General features: G+C 43.4%; 1 protein-coding gene across 1 annotated transcript in view; it reads right to left on the reverse strand.

Moving 5' to 3' along the window:
- HGFAC (HGF activator) overlaps nucleotides 1-19,398 on the reverse strand; it is a 61,644-nt gene that overhangs the window by 6,308 nt on the left and 35,938 nt on the right. The window contains exons 8-10 of the mRNA XM_074951776.1: nucleotides 10,650-10,824; nucleotides 6,294-6,379; nucleotides 4,970-5,210 (exon numbers count right to left, since the gene is read on the reverse strand). Coding sequence (XP_074807877.1) covers nucleotides 4,970-5,210; nucleotides 6,294-6,379; nucleotides 10,650-10,824 — 502 coding nt within the window. The remainder of the gene's footprint in view (nucleotides 1-4,969; nucleotides 5,211-6,293; nucleotides 6,380-10,649; nucleotides 10,825-19,398) is intronic.

A 19,398-nucleotide genomic window follows, 5' to 3' on the forward strand; every position in this document is an offset into this window, starting at 1 on the left:
CCCCAGAGCACCCATAGAGTCAGCGCCTTTGCTCTGCCCAGGTTGCCCCCAGCTCTACCCCTCCCCTTCAATAACTAGATATCATGGGGGAGATCAGATTTCACAGTCCGTGACGCATTTTTCACAGCCGAGAATTTGATAGGGCCCTAGTTATCAGGAAGCGTTTGGAAGCATATTAAATACTCTGATGTTGAAAGCAATGAGATTAAAATTCACTATTGCTGTAAACTCAATTGGAGTTGTACATGCATCCATGCTTAGAGGGTTTTAAGGCCCGGCTTGACAAAGCCCTGGCTGGGATGATTTAGTTGGTGTTGGCCCTGCTTTGAGCAGGGGGTTAGACTAGATGACCTCCTGTGGTCTCTTCCAACCCTAATCTTCTGTGATTCTATGATTCTATGCAAAAGTCAGCAGTAAATTTAGCCATTACTGTTTTCAACATCAGAGAATCTGTGTTCCGCAAAAACACTTCATTATATAAGCCAAGCATACAATATGCCTACTGTCATGGAATGTGCACAAGTGGTTAGCCAGTAGTACCAAATTTCCCTTATCCTCATGTCTGTAGCCATTTCCTTCCAGAAATAGAGGCATGATGCCTTCTCCTCCAGTGCTGAATATTGAACTGGGAGAGGGGCCAGGGTGTGATTGGTGAACTCTAGTATACAATGAAAACAGCTTTAGTTTAACAATTCCTGTATGCGTGGTGCAAGAAGGAAGATCAGGAAGCTCTTTTTTTAAAAGTAAGAAAGAGACAACAAAATAAAAGAGGATACTCCAAAGAATAGGGAAGGCAGGGAAAATGATTTTCTTCTTCTTCTTTCCCAACAGCAACCTAGTCAATATGCCCCACTGGAAAGAATTTTGTGGCCCTCAAAGCAAATTGGAGGCTCACCACTTCCAGGGCAAATATCTAAAATATATCTTATTGATGCTAAACTGACATGCTATGGCTTATACATATCCTGCTATTTTATACATCCATGGTCAGAAGAAACAAAAGAGAGGGTTGTCATGCAAAAAGTGAGCAGTATGGGTATCTGTTGTCACCTGGCGGAAAATAGATGAGCTGAACTAGCTGATCAGCAATCTCATACTTGCTAATCATACATAAGGGTGCAGAATATGATGGAGCAACTATTGAAAATCTGCATGTTCCAAGCCACCAGCTGGAAGTGGGCGGAAATGTCTTGAATAGCTGCCAAAGTTAGTAGCTATTTCACAACATTTGGAAAACAAACGCATTGTGGCTGAAGATCCACATGCTTCACCACAACATTCAGGATGATATTATTAGCTCTAGAGGCTATCTGCATATTTATTTCTGTTATTCTTGGCTTCTTCACTAAGCAAAGGAACAACGGGTATGAAATTATGTAACACTTTTCTCAATTGATGTGATCAGCTTTACCTCTGAAAACAGAGTATCCTGCTTGTATGACAAACGGATTATTCAGAATGAACTAGGTGCATCTGATATTAAATGTTTTCCTTACCTAGTACATCTAGAAATTTCAAAAAGACTAAGGAAATCAGCTTCTAAGTCCCAATAAAATTCAATAGCAGCTGGCCATCTAATTCCCTAAGGCTCTTTTCCAGACTCCTCTCTATTTTATTTAATGGCAATCAAATTTAATTTATTTTATATAATAAATCATTACTCTGCTGTTTTGAGCATTTTGAACTAAACATTAAACGCTACAGTAGGCACCTAATTTCATCTACAAAGTGTGTATTAACATCCAGCCAAATAACTGAATGGGGGGTAGGGGGAATGAAGTGCCCATGCAAAACTAGTTATTTGTCCAAGTAAATACTTGTGCATGCAAGTGCTCATTTTGCATATTCTTACACTTCAGGTGGACCCATTAATTTCAGTAAGGCTATTTAAGAAGTAAGTAAGGGGTAAGAGTGGGAGAATAGGGACACAAATTGTTAGCTCATGCACATGCATTGCAAAAATCTACTCCTGAAAATGTAGCCTTTTCTGTCCTTCAGGAAAAATAATATCCCTTGTATTTATATAGTATGTTATCTCAGAGCATCTTACAAACGTTAGTACATATTATCATCTCTTTTTTATGGACAGGAGGAGTAAGGTATAGAGAAGATGAATGACTAAACAGTGGGCATAAAGGTAGTTGTAACTGAGCTAGGAATACAGCTCAGGCCTTCTGACTCCCAGCGTTGTGCTTTCCCTATAAGACCAATGCTGCCTCCTTACATACAACAGCTCCTAACAATACATTCTAAATATCCTAAACTGTTATTGTGGACATCCAGTTATTATATATTGTTCAATTATATTTTGGAATTCTAAAATAGAATGTATTTACTAAAATTCCAACCAAGTGCAACTTTATCTGGAGATTTATTCAAAGAAATTGTTTCTTTATATAATTCCCCCCCCCGTCCCACAGTTTACTTTCTGCTTTGTTCTGTTTTTCCTTCTATCCAGTTTATTTCATCATCATCTTACTGATGTCAGAGAATAAACATGTGCCTGCCTGAACATAGTTACATAGCAGTATCAGAACGAAAAACAGGCCCTAGGCCTTTTACCTATAGAATGGCTTGATAGTAACTTTACCATCTCCACCCTATAAAATTTCAAATTCTGCTATCAGATAAAGATCTAAAAACACCTCCACGTTTTTAAGCCTCTTGAAAAAATGGTGGCTATACTCCCTCTGTGGATCAGGGATTCAGTCAATATGCCCCACTGGAAAGAATCTTGTGGCCCTCAAAGCAAGGGCCGGTGCAAGGATATTTTGTACCCTAGGCAAAACTTCCACCTTGCGTCCCCCCCTTCACCTATGCTCCCCGCCCGCCCCTGCTGCCAGGGAGGCTGCCGCCGCCCTGGGCTCAGGCCACCCGGCTCCCCCCGAGCGGCGCCCGGTTCCTGCTGCTCTCGGCCAGCAGGTGCGGGGCCCCAGCCAAGCCCGGCCCCCTGCGTCTCCTCCACGGCGGCGCCCCCCGCCCGCGTCCTCCCAGGCAACAGCCAGGGAGCCTGAGAGGAGGAGTGGCCCCCGGGCAAGCAGGGGAGACTCCAAGGTGAAGAGGCTGCTGGCCCTGGCGTGGCCCAAGCGCTGGAGAATGACAGGTACCTGCCCCTAAGCAATGGTGTAAAAAAAATGTTTGGGTCACCGCTTTTTGGCATCCCCAAATCTTGGCGCCCTAGGCAGCCGCCTAGTTTGCCTAGTGGTTACACTGGCCCTGCAGGGATAGTCTTTTATAGTACACTATGTAGCACAAATGATGCCGAACCTGGTTGATCTCTAGGCATGACCATAATATAAATGTTAAATAATAATCATCCTTGCTATAACTGTAATGGAATACTAAATTGTATTATATTGCTCAGGCAAAAGGTGACACCATGTGTAACAAACTTATCTGAGCATAGAACAGTACATTAAAGGCTCTTATAGTGAATACATCTGCAGTGTATCTTTCTGACAAGTCTCTGTAGCCAGTCCACATCTGATTCATAGCCTGACCTGCAACCTACCATGTACAATGTGTATATTGAATAGAATCAAAGAATATTAGGGTTGGAAGATTAGCTGAAGATTTATGCAGCTTCAGATGACATAATTATTTGATCATAGTGGACTGTTTTTCCAGGTATATAGAAATTATATAATTGAAAAAGACATCATATGTTGCAGCGCTATTGAGAAACTGTAGTGCACTTTTGCTCATTTCAGTATTCCAGAACAACTAGTGATGGACAACGAACCATAATTCATTACGGCAGAATTTAAATCATTCTGAACAAAATACGATTTTGATCATATTACTAGCAGCCCACATTACCCATAAGCGAATGCAGAGGCTGAGGGAGCTGTACAGGCAGCCAAGAAAATCCTATGGCAGGAAGATCCATTTCTTACTCTCCTGAACTACAGATCAACACCAGAAGTAGCTACTGGATATAGTCCAGCACAACTCCTGATGGAAAGACAACTCAGAATTACTGTTTCAACTTTGGGAACGAATACATCTCCAAAGTGGCTAGACAAGAAGAGAGCAACGAAATCAGATAGAAAAAGGCAAAGAAAGCTTATGAACACTTTGACAACAGACTACACTCAAAGAGCTGTGAGGGCGATAACCTGATGACAATGTTCATGTCAAACTGGTTGGAGAAAAAGCATGGACAACTCCAGCTGGCATAAAGAAAAAAGAATTCATCGCCCAGACCATAGGTGATCAAAACCGACAGAGAAAAGTTCAACAGAAAGCCAACATGTACAATTTGTTCCTCAGAAATAACAATCAACAGAGAAAACGCTACAGCTGGCGGATGTGAAACAAGATTTGAAATTGACCTGTGACAGTTATTGCAACTAATGGACAGCCAGATGATCAGATTGTTATGCATTCAGGTTGTGTAATTAGAAAACTTGTATTTTCAAAGGCACTTAACAGGCTGATGCATGCTGAACTTTAAAGATAGCATGATAGTGTACCTTTTGTACAATTTTGTAAATGGTAGGAATGTAGAACTTAAGAGGAATGCTAAACTGTATTATACTGTTCAGCCACAAGGTGGTGTTGTGTGTAATATACCTTATTTTAGCATTCGACAGCTCTACCTGAGAGTACACCAAAGGATCTTATGTATCAATCTGATAATGGGAAGCTCTGGACCCAGTTCATATTTGGTACAGAACCTGACCTGCAACCTACCAGGTACAAGGTGTACATGACCATACTTTCAAGATTATCTCTTCTATCCACTATCACCACCTCCATCTTGATTAGATTAATCTTCCTGTGTACTGTTGCTATGCACACTTAAAGAGCTCCTGTATTCCACCTCTGAAGTGGGAACATTCCAAGGCTTTATAAAGTGATCTCTTTTTTAATAATATGTAAGTCTTCTGTGTTTCACAAGCATTCGGGGAAACTGAGATATAAGGGGCTCTCTAACTGTAAGATATTATTAAAACATTGAGTTCACCTGTTAGCAAAGCAGTGGGCTGCTGACACTACCCAACAAGGATGAACAAGGCTGCCAGCACAGAAGCTATTTCCAATATATATGGCTGCTAGCCAGGGGTGAGAGCCTGGTAAAGATGAAGAGCCGCCAATAATCCTAGGTCTGATGAAACTTCGTTTTTTGTGTCTTCTTCCACATGCTCTTTTGACAACTGCAAAGGTCTCCACAATGTCTGGGACTACTGGTGTCCTTTTCCTGGTGTCTGAGACAGAAATTGGTGTGGTGAGTATCAGACTACATATACTTACAATTTCCAAAACTTGGATTTTCATAGGAGCCTAAGGAAGTTAGGTATCCAAACCTCATTGAATTTCACCCAATTAAATAGCAGAATTGGGGCCTATACTCTGATTCTAGGCTCATTATTACTGGGGAGATTGGTGATGATGCATGAAGCAGAAACAACACACTTTAGTTTTCCAGACACCACCTTTAGCTTTGTAGTTTAGAGAGTTAGAAAAAAAATGGTATCATGAGTAGAATATATTTAAATCACTGAGGGAGAATAAATGGTCACTTTATAGGTTCAGATTACAACTCCATTTTAGCAAAAACGAGGAGTCCTTGTGGCACCTTAGAGAATAACAAATTTAAATTTGTTAGTCTCTAAGCTGCCACAAGGTCTCCTCATTGTTTTTGCTGATATAGACTAACACGGCTACCACTCTGTAACTCCATTTTAATAACGCCTATTAACATTAATGGCAATTAAATATGAATTTAGGGGAAGAACAGACTTCTTAGTTTTTAAAATCCATTTAGTATTTGCCATACATTTTTAGTTTAAACTGCTGAAACAAGTATCAGTGAGGACAGAGATTTGCTCATTGAGGGCCTAATTCTGCTACCTTTACTGACACACGCAATCTTTAATCAAACAGCCATATTCATCTATATGGGGCTGCTTGCATGAGTAAGGATAAGTGCTGAAGGATGGTGCACCAACTGCTCCATTAATTTCTGAAGTCTCACCCATATGATGGCCTGGCAAGGACAGCTGTAATATCGTGATCACTGTGCAATAAACTAAGGATGCATAACTGTATAACACTGTACATGAAAACTGTAGTTTTTCTTCCAAGAAAACATATTGAACGTTACAGTAGCAAAGGAAATAAACTTACTCATTCGAGACCACCAGGACTTAAGAAATGCAAATGAAACCTAAAATTTGGGTTAACAAATGAAAAAGTTCCATTGATACTAGAAAAAAAGTTTTCACTGGATCACACTGAAATGAAAAATGAAATCTATTATCAGATCACATGACCTAATATTTACCTACCACAAGATGTAACGTTACAATATTCCCAAGACAAAGTATTCTCCTTCATGATGTAACACCAGGGCTTCTCATCATTATCTGGATTTCTAATAAAGTTTGGGGAGAGTAAATTAAGCAGTGTGAATAACAATACTTAGCACTTTACAAACAAACATTTACATACTTACTCTTGCACCACCCGTAGGATCGATCCTGCAATGTGCTGAGCAGTCTGGACTTGATCCAGCAAAGCATTTAAGCATGTGCTTAACTTTAAAGCTTGTGATTTGTCCCATTCACTTCAATAGGGCTATTCATTGCTTGAAGTTAAGCATGTGCTTAAGGGCCAGGTTTTAAAGATGCAGATAGTTGCCTAGTGTAATTTTCAAAAGCTCCTAGGCTCCTAACTCTCATTGATTTTAAATGCTTTGCTGGACTGGGTCCAGAGTGCTCAGCACTTTACAGGATCAAGTCCCCATGCGATGTATGCATTAATTAGCCCCATTCTATAAAAGACACAGATGGGTTAAGTGACTTGCTTAAGGACATATAGCAAGTCAGTAGCAAAAATAGCTAGCATTTAAGAATCTAAAACACCTAGCCTGTTTTCAGCCCATTAGACAACTCTGCTAATACACTGAGGTAATGTGAGGATAGGTGAAGAATCTTATTACATTCTTTAAAGCAAGAAAAAGATGGGACTATCAGGATGAACTCAGTTCCAAGTTTCATCAGCATTAATCTGGAGTAGCTATTTGGACACAATGGAGTTACTCTAGATTTACAGCAGTGTAAATGAAAGCAAAATTTGGTCCTTCAGCAGTCTCTCTCTGTGAGTAAATGCAAACATAGGAAAAACTTTGCAAATGTATTTGAAGTCAAACCAAACACTCTTAAAAAGTAGATTAAAAGAAATATTCAAGATTTCACTAGAGAATAATGAATGTTGTTTTCTTAAAGGAACTGACTGCAATTGATTGGTTCCAATATGCTTCTCTGAGAAACAGAATTATCTTTGTCAGTGCTGCAGAAATAACCAGAAATATGTCTGATTTGCTCATTCCATAATATAATGGTAGCTTTCAAAGCCTCAAAAAGATCTTCCCTATAACTCGTCACAATGACAAGATAATACAGGCCTTCAGGTAAACAGGGAGCCTAATTTGAATATGACTTATCCTAAACCACACACTTTCTTTTTAAGATTGTTCAGTAGCTTTCTGAGTCTACTTCTACTCTTCAAAGACTAAAACACTTTAAATTCTCAGAACAGAAGCAGCAGCATGGGTTGAGTCATCTACCGCCAACTATGTTTCTAAATTAGAATATTTGAACAAGAATATATCTGTGGGATTACAGAGTGTATTGGAGATACCCACCTCAAAATTAAAATCTGCTAGCAAAAAAAGTGGGAAAAAAGGGGCTTTACTGTTTCTTCTCTGCATTATAGAGGACATGATCACACCAGCCCCTACCCAGGTATATGATTTACTTCTTGTATTTTAAATCTTTAAGTGAATGCTGTGCTCAAAGGGACAAAACTGACAAGGTCTAGATTCAGCAAAGTGCCTAAGCACATGCTTAAAGTTCAGCACATGTTTAAACCCCTCTGAAATTAAATTGGTTTGATCTCCTGAGCTGGCTTCAGTTCAGCAAAGCACTTAGACATGTGCTGAACAGGGATTTTTCAAGTACCTGCTTACGTACTTTTGTAAGCGGGGGAATAGTCCCGCTATTGTGGGGAACTTTCCTGGCTTCTGCACTACCCCAGTGAAGTGGGCTAGTGAAAGGATCGGAGTCCTCGCTCCCACTTCCTTTACCCAGTGGCCTCCCTGCCCTTAGAGGACTCCCCTTCCACTCTCCTGTCTGGCAGAGTCCTTGTAACCCCAACAAGGCTGGGCCCAGGATTCCTGGGGGGCTTGACCCCCAACCCTCCTGTGGTCACCTAGGACAGGGGCTAGGGTGTCCCCACTCCGGGGTACTCTCTCTGCACTGGGCACTTCTCTGGCCCACTGACCATTACATACAAGTTAAAGCAAATGCAAGTGATTTAATCAACAATTAATTTTAAAAAGACTGAGGAATAATGGGAAAGGTTAAAGGAAACACATCAACCTGCTCTGTGGCAGGGAACATCACAAACAGTGTCTCTGGAACGTCAGGGCAGTTCACAGTCTGTTCCTTGTAAGTCCCAGGCCTTCTTCTCAGGCCCTGGCTGTGCTGCAGGGATGCTGTGGGTTGGACACTTGCTCTGGTGGCGGCCACATGCTCTCAGGCTCTAAGTGGTAGGACCCTTCTGCCCAGTGTCACCCCCGCCCTGTCAGGGTTATGATCCAAGCCTGGCCTGCAGAGCCTCTTGGCTGAGGCGTCTCCCTGTGCTGGGCCTGCTGCCCAGGGTCCCCCTCGCTCTCCCCAGCTGCTCACCGCACCCAGCTCCAGACTGCTCCACCCCCAGCTCCACCACTCTGTCTCTGCACTGCTGCTGCTCTGCCTCCAGCTCCCTGGGCTGCTTCTTTGGCCCCTCTGGCTCTGGTTGCTGCAGCTCTGCTCCCAGGACAGGTCTGCTCTGCAGGCTGCTTCTGTGACTCTGCTCCCAGCACTGACCTGCTTCGTGGGCTGCTTTTCTGGCCCCTCTGGATCTGGGACAGCTCTGCTCCCCAGCTTAGCTTCGGCCCCTGCTTTCTCCTTAGCTCAGCCCCACTCTGTCTGACCCAGGCAAATCCAGCTCACACGGAGGACGGGACCTCCCTGGCCTCCTGACTCTCTGATTAGCCTGCGCACCCTGTCATTCAGGCTGACCTGCAGCATTGGCCTCTCCCCATTGTTCCTGGGGACTATCAGTTTCAGGGTCCTGGTTTCCCATAGACCCTTCCCCTTTTAGTACTGGGAGCTAGCCAACCAAAACACTCCCACTGAATGTTAGTAAGGGGAAGAGTCCCCTTACACTTTGTTAAATCTAGACTCTGCTGTGGAGATCAAACTAATTTGGATAAAAGAAGAAACACTTTTTGGAGATTCAGAAAGCAGATTTTATTAATTTATTTATGGCTCTCTGCACTCACTGGCTTCCTGCAAAAGAAGAGCTACTGTGAGAAATGATGCTTTCATAATATTTCCAAATAAACCAGGGTCTATAGGAAATTTCATGAGAAATTCTGATCTCTGCAGATTACTAGCCTGATTTCCAAACAAAACAAAAAAATCAGATAACAGCAGGATAAGCATCTGAACCAATCTCTAAAATGTCTGATATTTGCCCATCCCCACTGTTTGACATAAATTGTATGTCTCTCTCTTTTGGTTATCTGAGGCCTGGAGAAAGGCCAGCTGCTGAGAGAGGGCACAGGAAGGGATAATTCCTAAGGCCCAATCGCAACAGATGATCTGACTAGAGCTGGTCAGAGAAACGTATAGAACCATATCCCTCCAGAATATGCAGTTCCATTGAAATCGATACATTTCGTAAAATTGTATTGATTTCATTGGAATTTCATTGCAGAAGAAAACAGGAAAAGTTTGGACAACATCAAAACATCCTATTTTGAATTTTTTAGAATAAAACATAGATTTTTTGTTTTGAAATAACTTAATTTCCATTTTGTTAGTTTGTAGTATACTTACAAACATTCTAAAAAGGCAACACTGAAATGTTTTGATTTTGTCAAAACAAAACGTTTTTGACCTGAAATAGTTTGTCTCCTCCCCCCAGAATTTTCCTTCATGAAGAATTTCACAATTTTCTGTTTTCCTTCCAATTCAGAATGAAACTAAATTTCAAAATCTCTAAATCCTTTGAGAAACAGAACTTCCATTCTCCACATAGCTCTGATTTTCATTTTTACATATACCCTATTCCTGGATGGACCCTCTCGTCTCCATAGCTGCAGTGACTGATGATACGCTACAGATAGAGGCAGGATGCAACATCAACATGGAGAGGGGACAATTGCCAGAACATTCAGCATCACAGTCGCTCTTTGGAGGAGAGGATGAAGTTAACTACGGGCCCCTGGGGTGACTCTATGAGGTATTGTTTTGTCTTTTGGGACTCGTGTGGAAAAGGTCACAGAGATGAGAAAGCTAAAAGGCCCCGAACTTTCTAACATTCCCTCAAGTCTAGACATTCTTTTGGCGGCCCTAGCTAGCTAGCTATTTCAGCTGCAAGATCCTACACTTTCTAAATGTAGATCCCTTTTGAGGACCTACTTCTCCTAGGCTGCTTAAAGTGAGTCTATGAATTTCATGTTCTGAACCAGTGTTACTGCAACAAAAGATAACTGCTGCACGCATATCACTGGTAATCCACTCTTCCAAGATCACTGCTATGTTCAACGTATACTTCAGTTTACAAACACTGAGTGTGCCAGAAGTTCTTACCTGCAGTAAGAGTAGGGTCCCAAGCCCAGCTGCACAGCTTTTTCAACACTGTCAACGTGAAGTTCTTGGTAAAGCAAATCTGAATTCCAGGGTACGCAGCTGTGTCCAGAAACAGTCGTCTTCACAACCCCTCTGTACTCTGTACCATTGCCACTGTAACATCGTTGGCGCGGGACTGGACAAAACACAATATGCTGATCAGAAATCAGGGCAAATTCAGTGCTCAAGAAATGCTTATTTCATCACCAGTATCCTAAGTGATATCTCTGTGAATTACAAGTCAATGGGCCTGATTCTCCAGTGCCTTGCACCTGGTGTATTTATTTCTGCTGTGCAAAGAGGGTGTACAAAACCTCCAAATCAAGTTAACAGTGGCATTCATTTAATACATGTGTAAGTGAACACACAACATAGGCGCCGACTCCATGGGTACTCTGGGGCTGGAGCACCCATGGGGGGAAATGGTGGGGGCTGAGCACCCACCGGCAGCCTCCTACCAGCTTCCTCCCACCCCCCCCAGGGCCTCCCGCCCTCCAGCGGGCCCCACGGATCAGAGTCTCCCCCTCCCTCCCAGCGCATCCCGCTCACCATGAACAGCTATTTTGTGGTGTGTAGGAGGCTGGCAGGGAGGGGAGAGGAGCAAGGATGCAGCATGCTCGGGGGAGGAGGTGGAACTTCAGGGGGAAGAGGCGGGACCGGGGTGGAGCGGAGGCAGGAAGAGGCAGGGCATGGGTGGGGCCTTGGGGGAAGGGATGGAGTGGGGGCGGGGCCTGGGGAGCAGCCGAGCACCCCCCAGCACTTTGAAAAGTTGGCACCTGTGATACACAAGGTGCAAAGCAGTGGAGAATCAGGCCTAACGTGGTCACCATTAATGAAAGCCTTTCATCAGCAAGGTGCAGCAAAGTACGCACTATCAAACATTTAAAGCACCTGATTTGTAAAGGGTCTTGAAAACCTGGCCTCCTGTCAGTACATGTGCAGCTCCGCACACCCAGACATACATGTGCTTTTCAGGCACTAACAGTTGCTCAAATTTACACATACAAAACCTCATTTTTCTATTACCTTCACACTGGTCATGTGTCTAGATGGGTTTGGCACATGTATCTTCGACCACCTATATGCGCAGCTGTTAGAATCTGTCAGTGCACATCCAATTATTAGTGCTCGACAAGCATTTGCAGGGATGTTTGTATACACAAACATGAATAGAACACAGGGGTGCTGGACCAGGGGGGGCCAAAGGACCATGGCCCTCCCACTTTTGAAAGTGGATGGGCCTGGCCTGTCCACTTTTTACCATGGGCCTGCCCCTGCTGTCTCTTCTCTTCCCCGCAAGGCATTGCCTCCAGGCCAGGCTTGAAGCCAGAGCCAGCTCGGGGTAAGTACCATGCAGGCAGCTATAGGGAGCCACAGCCCCTCCACCTGCCCTGGGCAGGGGGCTGGGAGGGTGGGGATACGGGCCGAGGACTGCTCTCAGGCCCAGACTCCCCTGCCCAGCTCTGGCTGGGCTGGGAGGCGGGGCCTCAGGGGGAAGAGGAGGGGCAGGGATAGAGTAACGGGGTTGGGGCCTCGTGACCCCCATAGCTTTAGGAAGAATCCTTCGCCCTGATAGAACAGGAAGCCAGCCTCTGAAAATCCAACTCAGAGAAACTCAAAGTAAGCACAAAATCCTCAAAAGTACAAACAGGACTAATTATGACCAGTTCCTACAGTCCTTCATTGCCCAGCAATTTCAGTAAGAGTTGCACAAGCTTGACATGTGCAGGACTGAGCTCTAAGGGGGTCTATTCTTCCATCAGGAATAAGGGATTTAAAGATATAACATCACAAGCTGCTTAACTGCTGGTACATCAACCACAGCATACCACATGGGCAGCCAAACTTAGCAGGTATCTGCTGATGTTCTTCCGAGAATTTGTGTTTATTGCCCATGACCTGTCCCTGACTTTTACTAAAAATACCTGTGACTGAATCTTAACCTTAATAATGAGTCCTGCTTTTGCTTGGTTGGTGGGGCAGGCCTGGGACTGGAGCAGAAATAACAGGCAGCATTGGTTAATAACCCCCCTACATTTTTCGTGGTCCCCAATAAAACATTCTGGGAGGGGGAGTGGGTCTGGGTACGCAGCCACAGTACGTGCCCCTAGTGCAGCATTCCTGTCCTGCAGCTAGGCTGCCTGCTTTCGTAGCAGCTGGTTATCGGAGGCATGCTCTGCCAGTTGGGCCTGCAGTGCCACCTTGTCATTGTGGAGCTGGGTGGATTGCCTGTGTAGAGCTTGGTTCTCTGTTGTGAGCTGTGATACTTGGGCTCAGAGGGTGGGGATCTCCTCCTGGGAGTGGTCAACTCATTCAGACATCTTCCATAGCTTCTGGGACATGCCAGGCAGGGAGTGGCCTGCTGCCTCCATGGTAGGCCATCAACACAGGCTAGGGTGATCCAGGAAAACTGTCAGGATTCTGACAACGGCAGCCAGAACCAAGGGTCAGAGCAGGATCTAACCTGAGGCTGAGAGGATCAGAGACATTCATAGTCAAATTCCAGGCCAGAGTCAATACCAAAGATCAGAGTCTGAGTTAGGTTTCAGGGTCCAGGTCAGGAGGCAAGGTCCAAATCAAGGCAAGATCAAAGCCAGAAGTTCAAGAACAGGGAGCAAGAATGATCATCCAGCTACAGGAGATCCGTACCGCTGCCTGGATATTTTCTGGAATGCCCCTTGGGTTTATATAGGTCAGGAAGCCAATCAGGAGTCAGGAGTCTGCTGCCTGTCAGACCCCTTGAGGCAGGACTTCCGGTGGTCTGTGTCTGCAGTGGGTTGTGAGTAGTTGAGCGCAAACTCATTATAACTGCTGCTGGGGACAGCATGGAGCGGTCTGCTACCTGGCTCCTCTGCAGGCCTGGATTCAAGACCTGCTGGGCCATTTGCAAAATTGGATCTGTAGCTGCATTTGGATTCCAAACACCTCTGTGATGTTCTGATATGGCCTTTTGGATCAGGCCCATTTCTACTCAAATTCTTCTCATCCCAATAATTGTTAATAAAACTTATTTGAAATAAATTACCTAAGTTTTAAATAATAACGATAAGAAGTGTATGCTCTTTTTAAGGTAATTTGCTGATCAAGACTACAGGATAATGAAATATCATCTCTGTTTGACTGAAACAGGCAGGTTCATGCAAAAAAACCCACTGTGCTTTATGTTAACAATCTCCTGTTACATTTGGCCAGGGAAGTGCCAGGTGCAAGTTTTATTGGTACTGTATTTATTACATTCAGAAATGATTTAGAGATGTGAACTTTTTTAAGAATGAAAGAGGAGAGGGGCCCATCTATTAACACAGTATCAGGGCCAGATTCTGCAAGGTTCTAAACACCAAGAGCCCTCAATTCTCACTCAAGTCGTTTATAGGTGGTTTTCAGCACCTCACAGGATTGAAACCTAATGTACATACATTGTTGCATATCTGTAACTCAATGCTACAGCTGCAGAAAAAATACAACTGGATGTCTTTGGCTGTTTAGATAGTTTTCTAAATTTTCGCTTGTGTTCTATTCTTTAAAAAAACAAGAAAACACCATATTCAGTCACATCTATCCATCAGTCTACCTAGTGTGGACTCCTTTTGTCCACAATCCAATCTCCATACAAAGTCTTTGACAACATCAAAACTCACTGGGTGAGTTGAATAGCAATATCTCTGAGTATTTTTTTAAATGCTTATTGTGGAAAGAGGTCTAGGTTATTCATTCTGTAATGTCCTGTGGAGGTAAATCCACACAAACACAGTTAAGCTATTTTATTAGCAGACATCCACCATCTGCTCCACACTCCAGCAACTCACTCACGAGACAAACAGTGCTGCGGTTTGCAGATCACAATACGGAAGCCCTTAAAAAGACACATCATTGTATTCCTCGCCAATGTTTTAAAAACACACCAAGGCCTAAGGAACATTAGCTTCTTCAATTCTGACCTAACAGTTCTCATAAAAATCACCGGCACTAAAACAGTCTTGCTTGCAGCTCTTCTTCACTGGTTGTCTTCTAACTATGGTCAGGTTGAAAAGGTTCCTTTGTCCCCATTTTCATGGTGCTAAGGCAGTCTGCTTTTCCACAGTTCCTAAAGAATTGCTCCAATTTGGAGTTGTTTTTCCCAGATTTTTTGTGGTTTTGTGCAACTTTTCCTCCTTAAAGTACTTTTTATTTTTCTCTGTTGAGTTTCTGAAGAACTGGGAATGGAAGGTTCTGTCTCTTTGTATTTCTAGTGTCAATGAACATTGGGAGTCCCTCAAACAGTTTCATTTTGTGTCTCCATTTGCCACCACACCTTCACTAGCACTCTCAGGAGCTGCATGTTTGAACAGATTTTTAAACCTCATTTTTTGAAATCCATCAACTTGTTCTTGTGCCTTCTTGAATCTTTTTCAGACACTTTATTTGGAGTCTGCAGCAGCTTGTGTCTTTATTCTGCTTTGTCGTAGTGTCCTCCAGTCTCATCACTTCCTGTGCTTTCTGCTAGTTTCAAATGTGCATATTATGCATAATTCTGCTTGTAAAAGGTGTATTTTTCCTCTTTAAGTTTTGCTTCCAGTGCACTGCAGTCCTGACAGGCCTGTGAGATGTAGGATATACCAGCTTTCTTTGTTTCAGTAATATCGTCTCCTATAGATATTGCCTGACCCACCTGGAGTTCTTGCACCTTGCCTGCATGTCTCCCATCCCCATCATGGATGGATTTCCTTCCCCCCACGAGGGGTGAAAGTAAATTAAAGGACTTACCGGTACACCGGAGTCCTGAGCAGTGGGCGTGGCCTTAACCAGAAGAGCCAGGGCCTTAAATCCCCAGGCCCTTTAAAGGGCCCGGGGCTCCAGCTGCGGTAGTGGCGGCTGGGAGCCCCGGGCACTGTAAATCACCCCTGAGCTACCAGCTGCAGAGGCGGCTGGGAGCCCCAGGGCTCGGGGGCGATTTAAAGGGCTGAGGGCTCCAGCTGCCGCTACCGCAGCGGAGCCCCAGGCCCTTTAAATCACTGAGGAGCCCTGGGGGCTCCCAGCTGCCACTGCTACCCCAGGGTTCTGGGCTCTGGCAGAGCTTTAAAGGGCCTGGGGCTCCACTGTGGTAGCAGCTGCTGGAGCCCCGAGCCCTTTAAATCCCCACCTGAGCCCTGCTGCCCGAGCCCTGGGGTAGCGCCAGCAGGGCTCCGGCGGGCATTTAAAGGGCCCCGGGGCTCCAGCCACCGCTACCACCCCGGCCCTTTAAATCGCCGTTGGAGCCCCACCGCCGCTACCCCAGGGCTTCGGCAGCAGGGCTCTGGCGGGGATTTAAAGGCCCGGGGCGGTAGCGGCGGCTGGAGTTCTGGGGCCCTTTAAATCCCTGCCAGAGCCCCGCCACGCTACCCCAGGGTTTTAAATTGACATCTGGGAAAGCCGGTCCCGGAACAGCGCACCGTCTCTTGCCGGTACGCCGTACCAGGGCTTACTGGCTTACTTTCACCTCTGCCCCCCACCCACTTGTGTGTGTGTTTGAACCCTTGTGAGGGCCTACTAATACTAGCAGGTACAGCACAGGTCTGAGAGTCAGGAGTACGAAGCTCTGTTCCTGGTGCTGCTACTGGTTTCCTATCTGACCTTGGGCAAGCTACTTAATATTGCTGGGTGTTCGCTTCCCCCTCTGTAAAATAAGGCTGGATAACTCTTACTGGGGAGTTGTGATGGTTCACAAATCAATGTTTATAAAATGTTTTTAAAATTTTGCATGAAAACCACTATAGAAAATAATTCTTTCCACTTCTGTGAGTCTGTAATTTATTTACCATACAGCTCTCTGCTTGGTCACATGATTCTATACAAACAAAAACAATCGAATTAGCCCATTTATGAAGAAAAAAATGGTTCATACAATGTGCTCCTTTCCACTGGTAAATGGCAATACGACTGCCAAGAGCACAACAGTCTGACTGAGCTTATCACTGGAACAAATTCACAGTGAAAGCATAGTCTGATTATGAAAAACACAAAAACAATTTGTTGTGGGCCAAAAGCTATGCACAAAATTGGCAGCCTCTTGAAATGAATTAAATCTAGTAGAAGGTTGATATGTAAAACAGGAATGGATCTGATCATGGAATGAAGTAATTTATAACAAAGGAATTCTTAGTTGAACATTTGCTTAAAGAATGCATGCTGTAGTCACTGCAAGTAGATTTACTGTTTAATATGTTTCTACTGTAATAAAAAATACCTTATCACTTTTGACTTGCAAATATTTAAAAGCTCAACTGAGCTAGGATTCAGGAGATTAGTGTTTACCAAAAAAAAGTCATAAATCTACCTATTGTGTAAACGGAATCCTTTTATATACAATTTAAATCCAAAGTTCTATAAATTCCACCAGGAGTTCATTAGGGCCTGACAAAATAAACTGAATACATTCCATAGTTAACAGCGGGGACTAGTTTATCTTTCATTTGATTTTTCTAGTGACATTTTAGACTACAATTTCAGCACAGCAATAATAATTCACACTGATGGCCATGTATGATCTAACTCCATGTAGGTATTTATATTTCATAACAAACAAACAAACAAACAAAACAAACAAAAGCTCTTGAACAAAGAGTTTGTTATTAGAAAGGATAAAGAGATACGAAGTTTTGGGCAGGAATGAACAGGATCTCAATAGTGCTATGTTTTGTTAACAAAAGGATGCCTACGTAAAGACCACATTTGCAAATTCTAGGATCCAGCTTACCCAGTCGGTTCATCACTAGCCTCTCACTAATTCAATCAATTCACTCCCAGTCACTAAGGTCCAGATTTTCAAAGGTGTTGAGGTGCCTAAAGAAGCAGTTAGGTATCTAATACAATTTGAAAAGCTACTCTTAGGCACTTTTGAAAATCTCACTAGGTGCCTATCTGCTTCTTTCAGCACCTAAATACTTTTAAAAATCTGGCTCTAAATCAATTTGCTCCAATTCTCTTGCCTATTAAGTCAATTCACACACACCCACATACTAAATCTATTGACTCTTCTCCTCCCACCTAGTCAGTCTATTCACACCGCCTACTAAATCAGTTCATCTGCATCCTCCTCTACATTAAATCAATTCACACACACCTTCCTGTATATTAAATAATTCCCCCCCTCCCCCGCCGCCGCCCTGGCCTGCTCGCTCAATTCACTCACACCTATTAGCTCAGCAGTCCCCTGGCCAGTCAGTTCACCTATTGGTTTGCACTCGGCTCATATTTAGAAGAATTTCTTCACAACCATAAAAGTATAAGAATTTTTTTAAAAGTAAAGTTCAGCTTCTTAACTTGGTCCAGCTTGTGACCAGCCTAGGAGCTGCCATGGACAGCGATAAACTCTGAAAGGACCTGGGTTGTGTTCTGCTTGGAAAGGCACATCCAGCCATATGAAATCCAGAGAGGTTTGGGTTTATGAGAAGCTGTAGTTTTCAGTAAGGTCAGTTGTGTTCAGAGAATACAGAATAGCTTTTTTTGCTTTTCATTTAAATACCTACTGAGCTACAGTATCCAGACACAGCAGGGGTGGTTTTCTTGCTGCTTATCATCATAATAATTTGTTATCTATATAACAGTATCACCCATAATATGCTAGTTGCTGTACAGACATCCAGGAACGCACAGTCCCTGCCTCAAAGAGCTTACAATGGAAAAGGAGGAACAGATGAAAATGGCGGGGAGAGGAGCTGAAAGACATAGAAGCTAAGTCTGGGCCCTTTCTGCACATCTCTAACACAAATTATATGAGGAATCCCTGCTCATGATTCCCTGATTCCATAGCTAAGGATGAGTTTTGCACCAAAAACAGGGATTCACAGTTTTGTCATATATGAAAACAGTGTATCCTCTCCAAAATTACAGCACTCACACGCTGAATAAGAATGATTTTTCTGAGAATTTTCAAGTAAATTGGGTAATTATTTTATTAGTTAAAATTAATTGCAAAAGGGTCCTTTAAGAATTTCAGCACCCAGTCTCAGACTGTTTCTTTTTCTTGAATTATCTTAATTATGGATCAGCACGGGTGCTTCAAACTTCTCTTATAGTTAAACTCACTGAAATCTTATGCTACATTTGAAGGTGGTTGTTTTTTTTTAAATGATGGGCATTTTTTCTTTATTCTTCATAACTGAAAGTGTCTTCTTTAGCAAGGCTGCCAAATTATGTTCTGTGGCAAAGAATTCCACATAGAACTTCTCTCTTTCAAAGTGGCTACCATCTCTCATCCATCTCAGTGGGGCTGAGGTTGTAACTTGCCAGCGGTTAGAAGCCCTTCTCAAAACAGCAACCTACCTCCAACAGTTCTCAGTAGGTCTGTTCTTAACAAAGATGGCTGTTGGGTTCACTCTCACTGAAAACAGTTGGAGTCAGTGGCCATTTGAAAGAGGGCCTCACCTGAGGGCAGTTATGGCCTCAAGTCAACTGAAAACAATGGGAAATAGAAGCCATTTTGAAAACTGGTAATTTTTCAGGAGTTTCTCTGAAGATTTTTATCCACAAGCTTTTACTGACAGACAAACTTTCAGTTAGGAAAATTAATGGCAAAAATTATCATTAATCTTAAATATTTATTTTCAAATGCTACATGTTGCACCAGATCTACTCAACAGAGAGGGTGTGTGTAGGGAAACATGGGATGCAAAAGGCAGGGGGGAAACTGCAGTATGTATTTGTGTAGTCAGGGAGAGCAAAGAGAGGGAGAAACTGGCAGGTATATGCAGGG

This window comes from Natator depressus, chromosome 4 (assembly GCF_965152275.1).
Source record: "Natator depressus isolate rNatDep1 chromosome 4, rNatDep2.hap1, whole genome shotgun sequence".
In the NCBI taxonomy this organism is placed as follows: Eukaryota; Metazoa; Chordata; order Testudines; family Cheloniidae; genus Natator; species Natator depressus.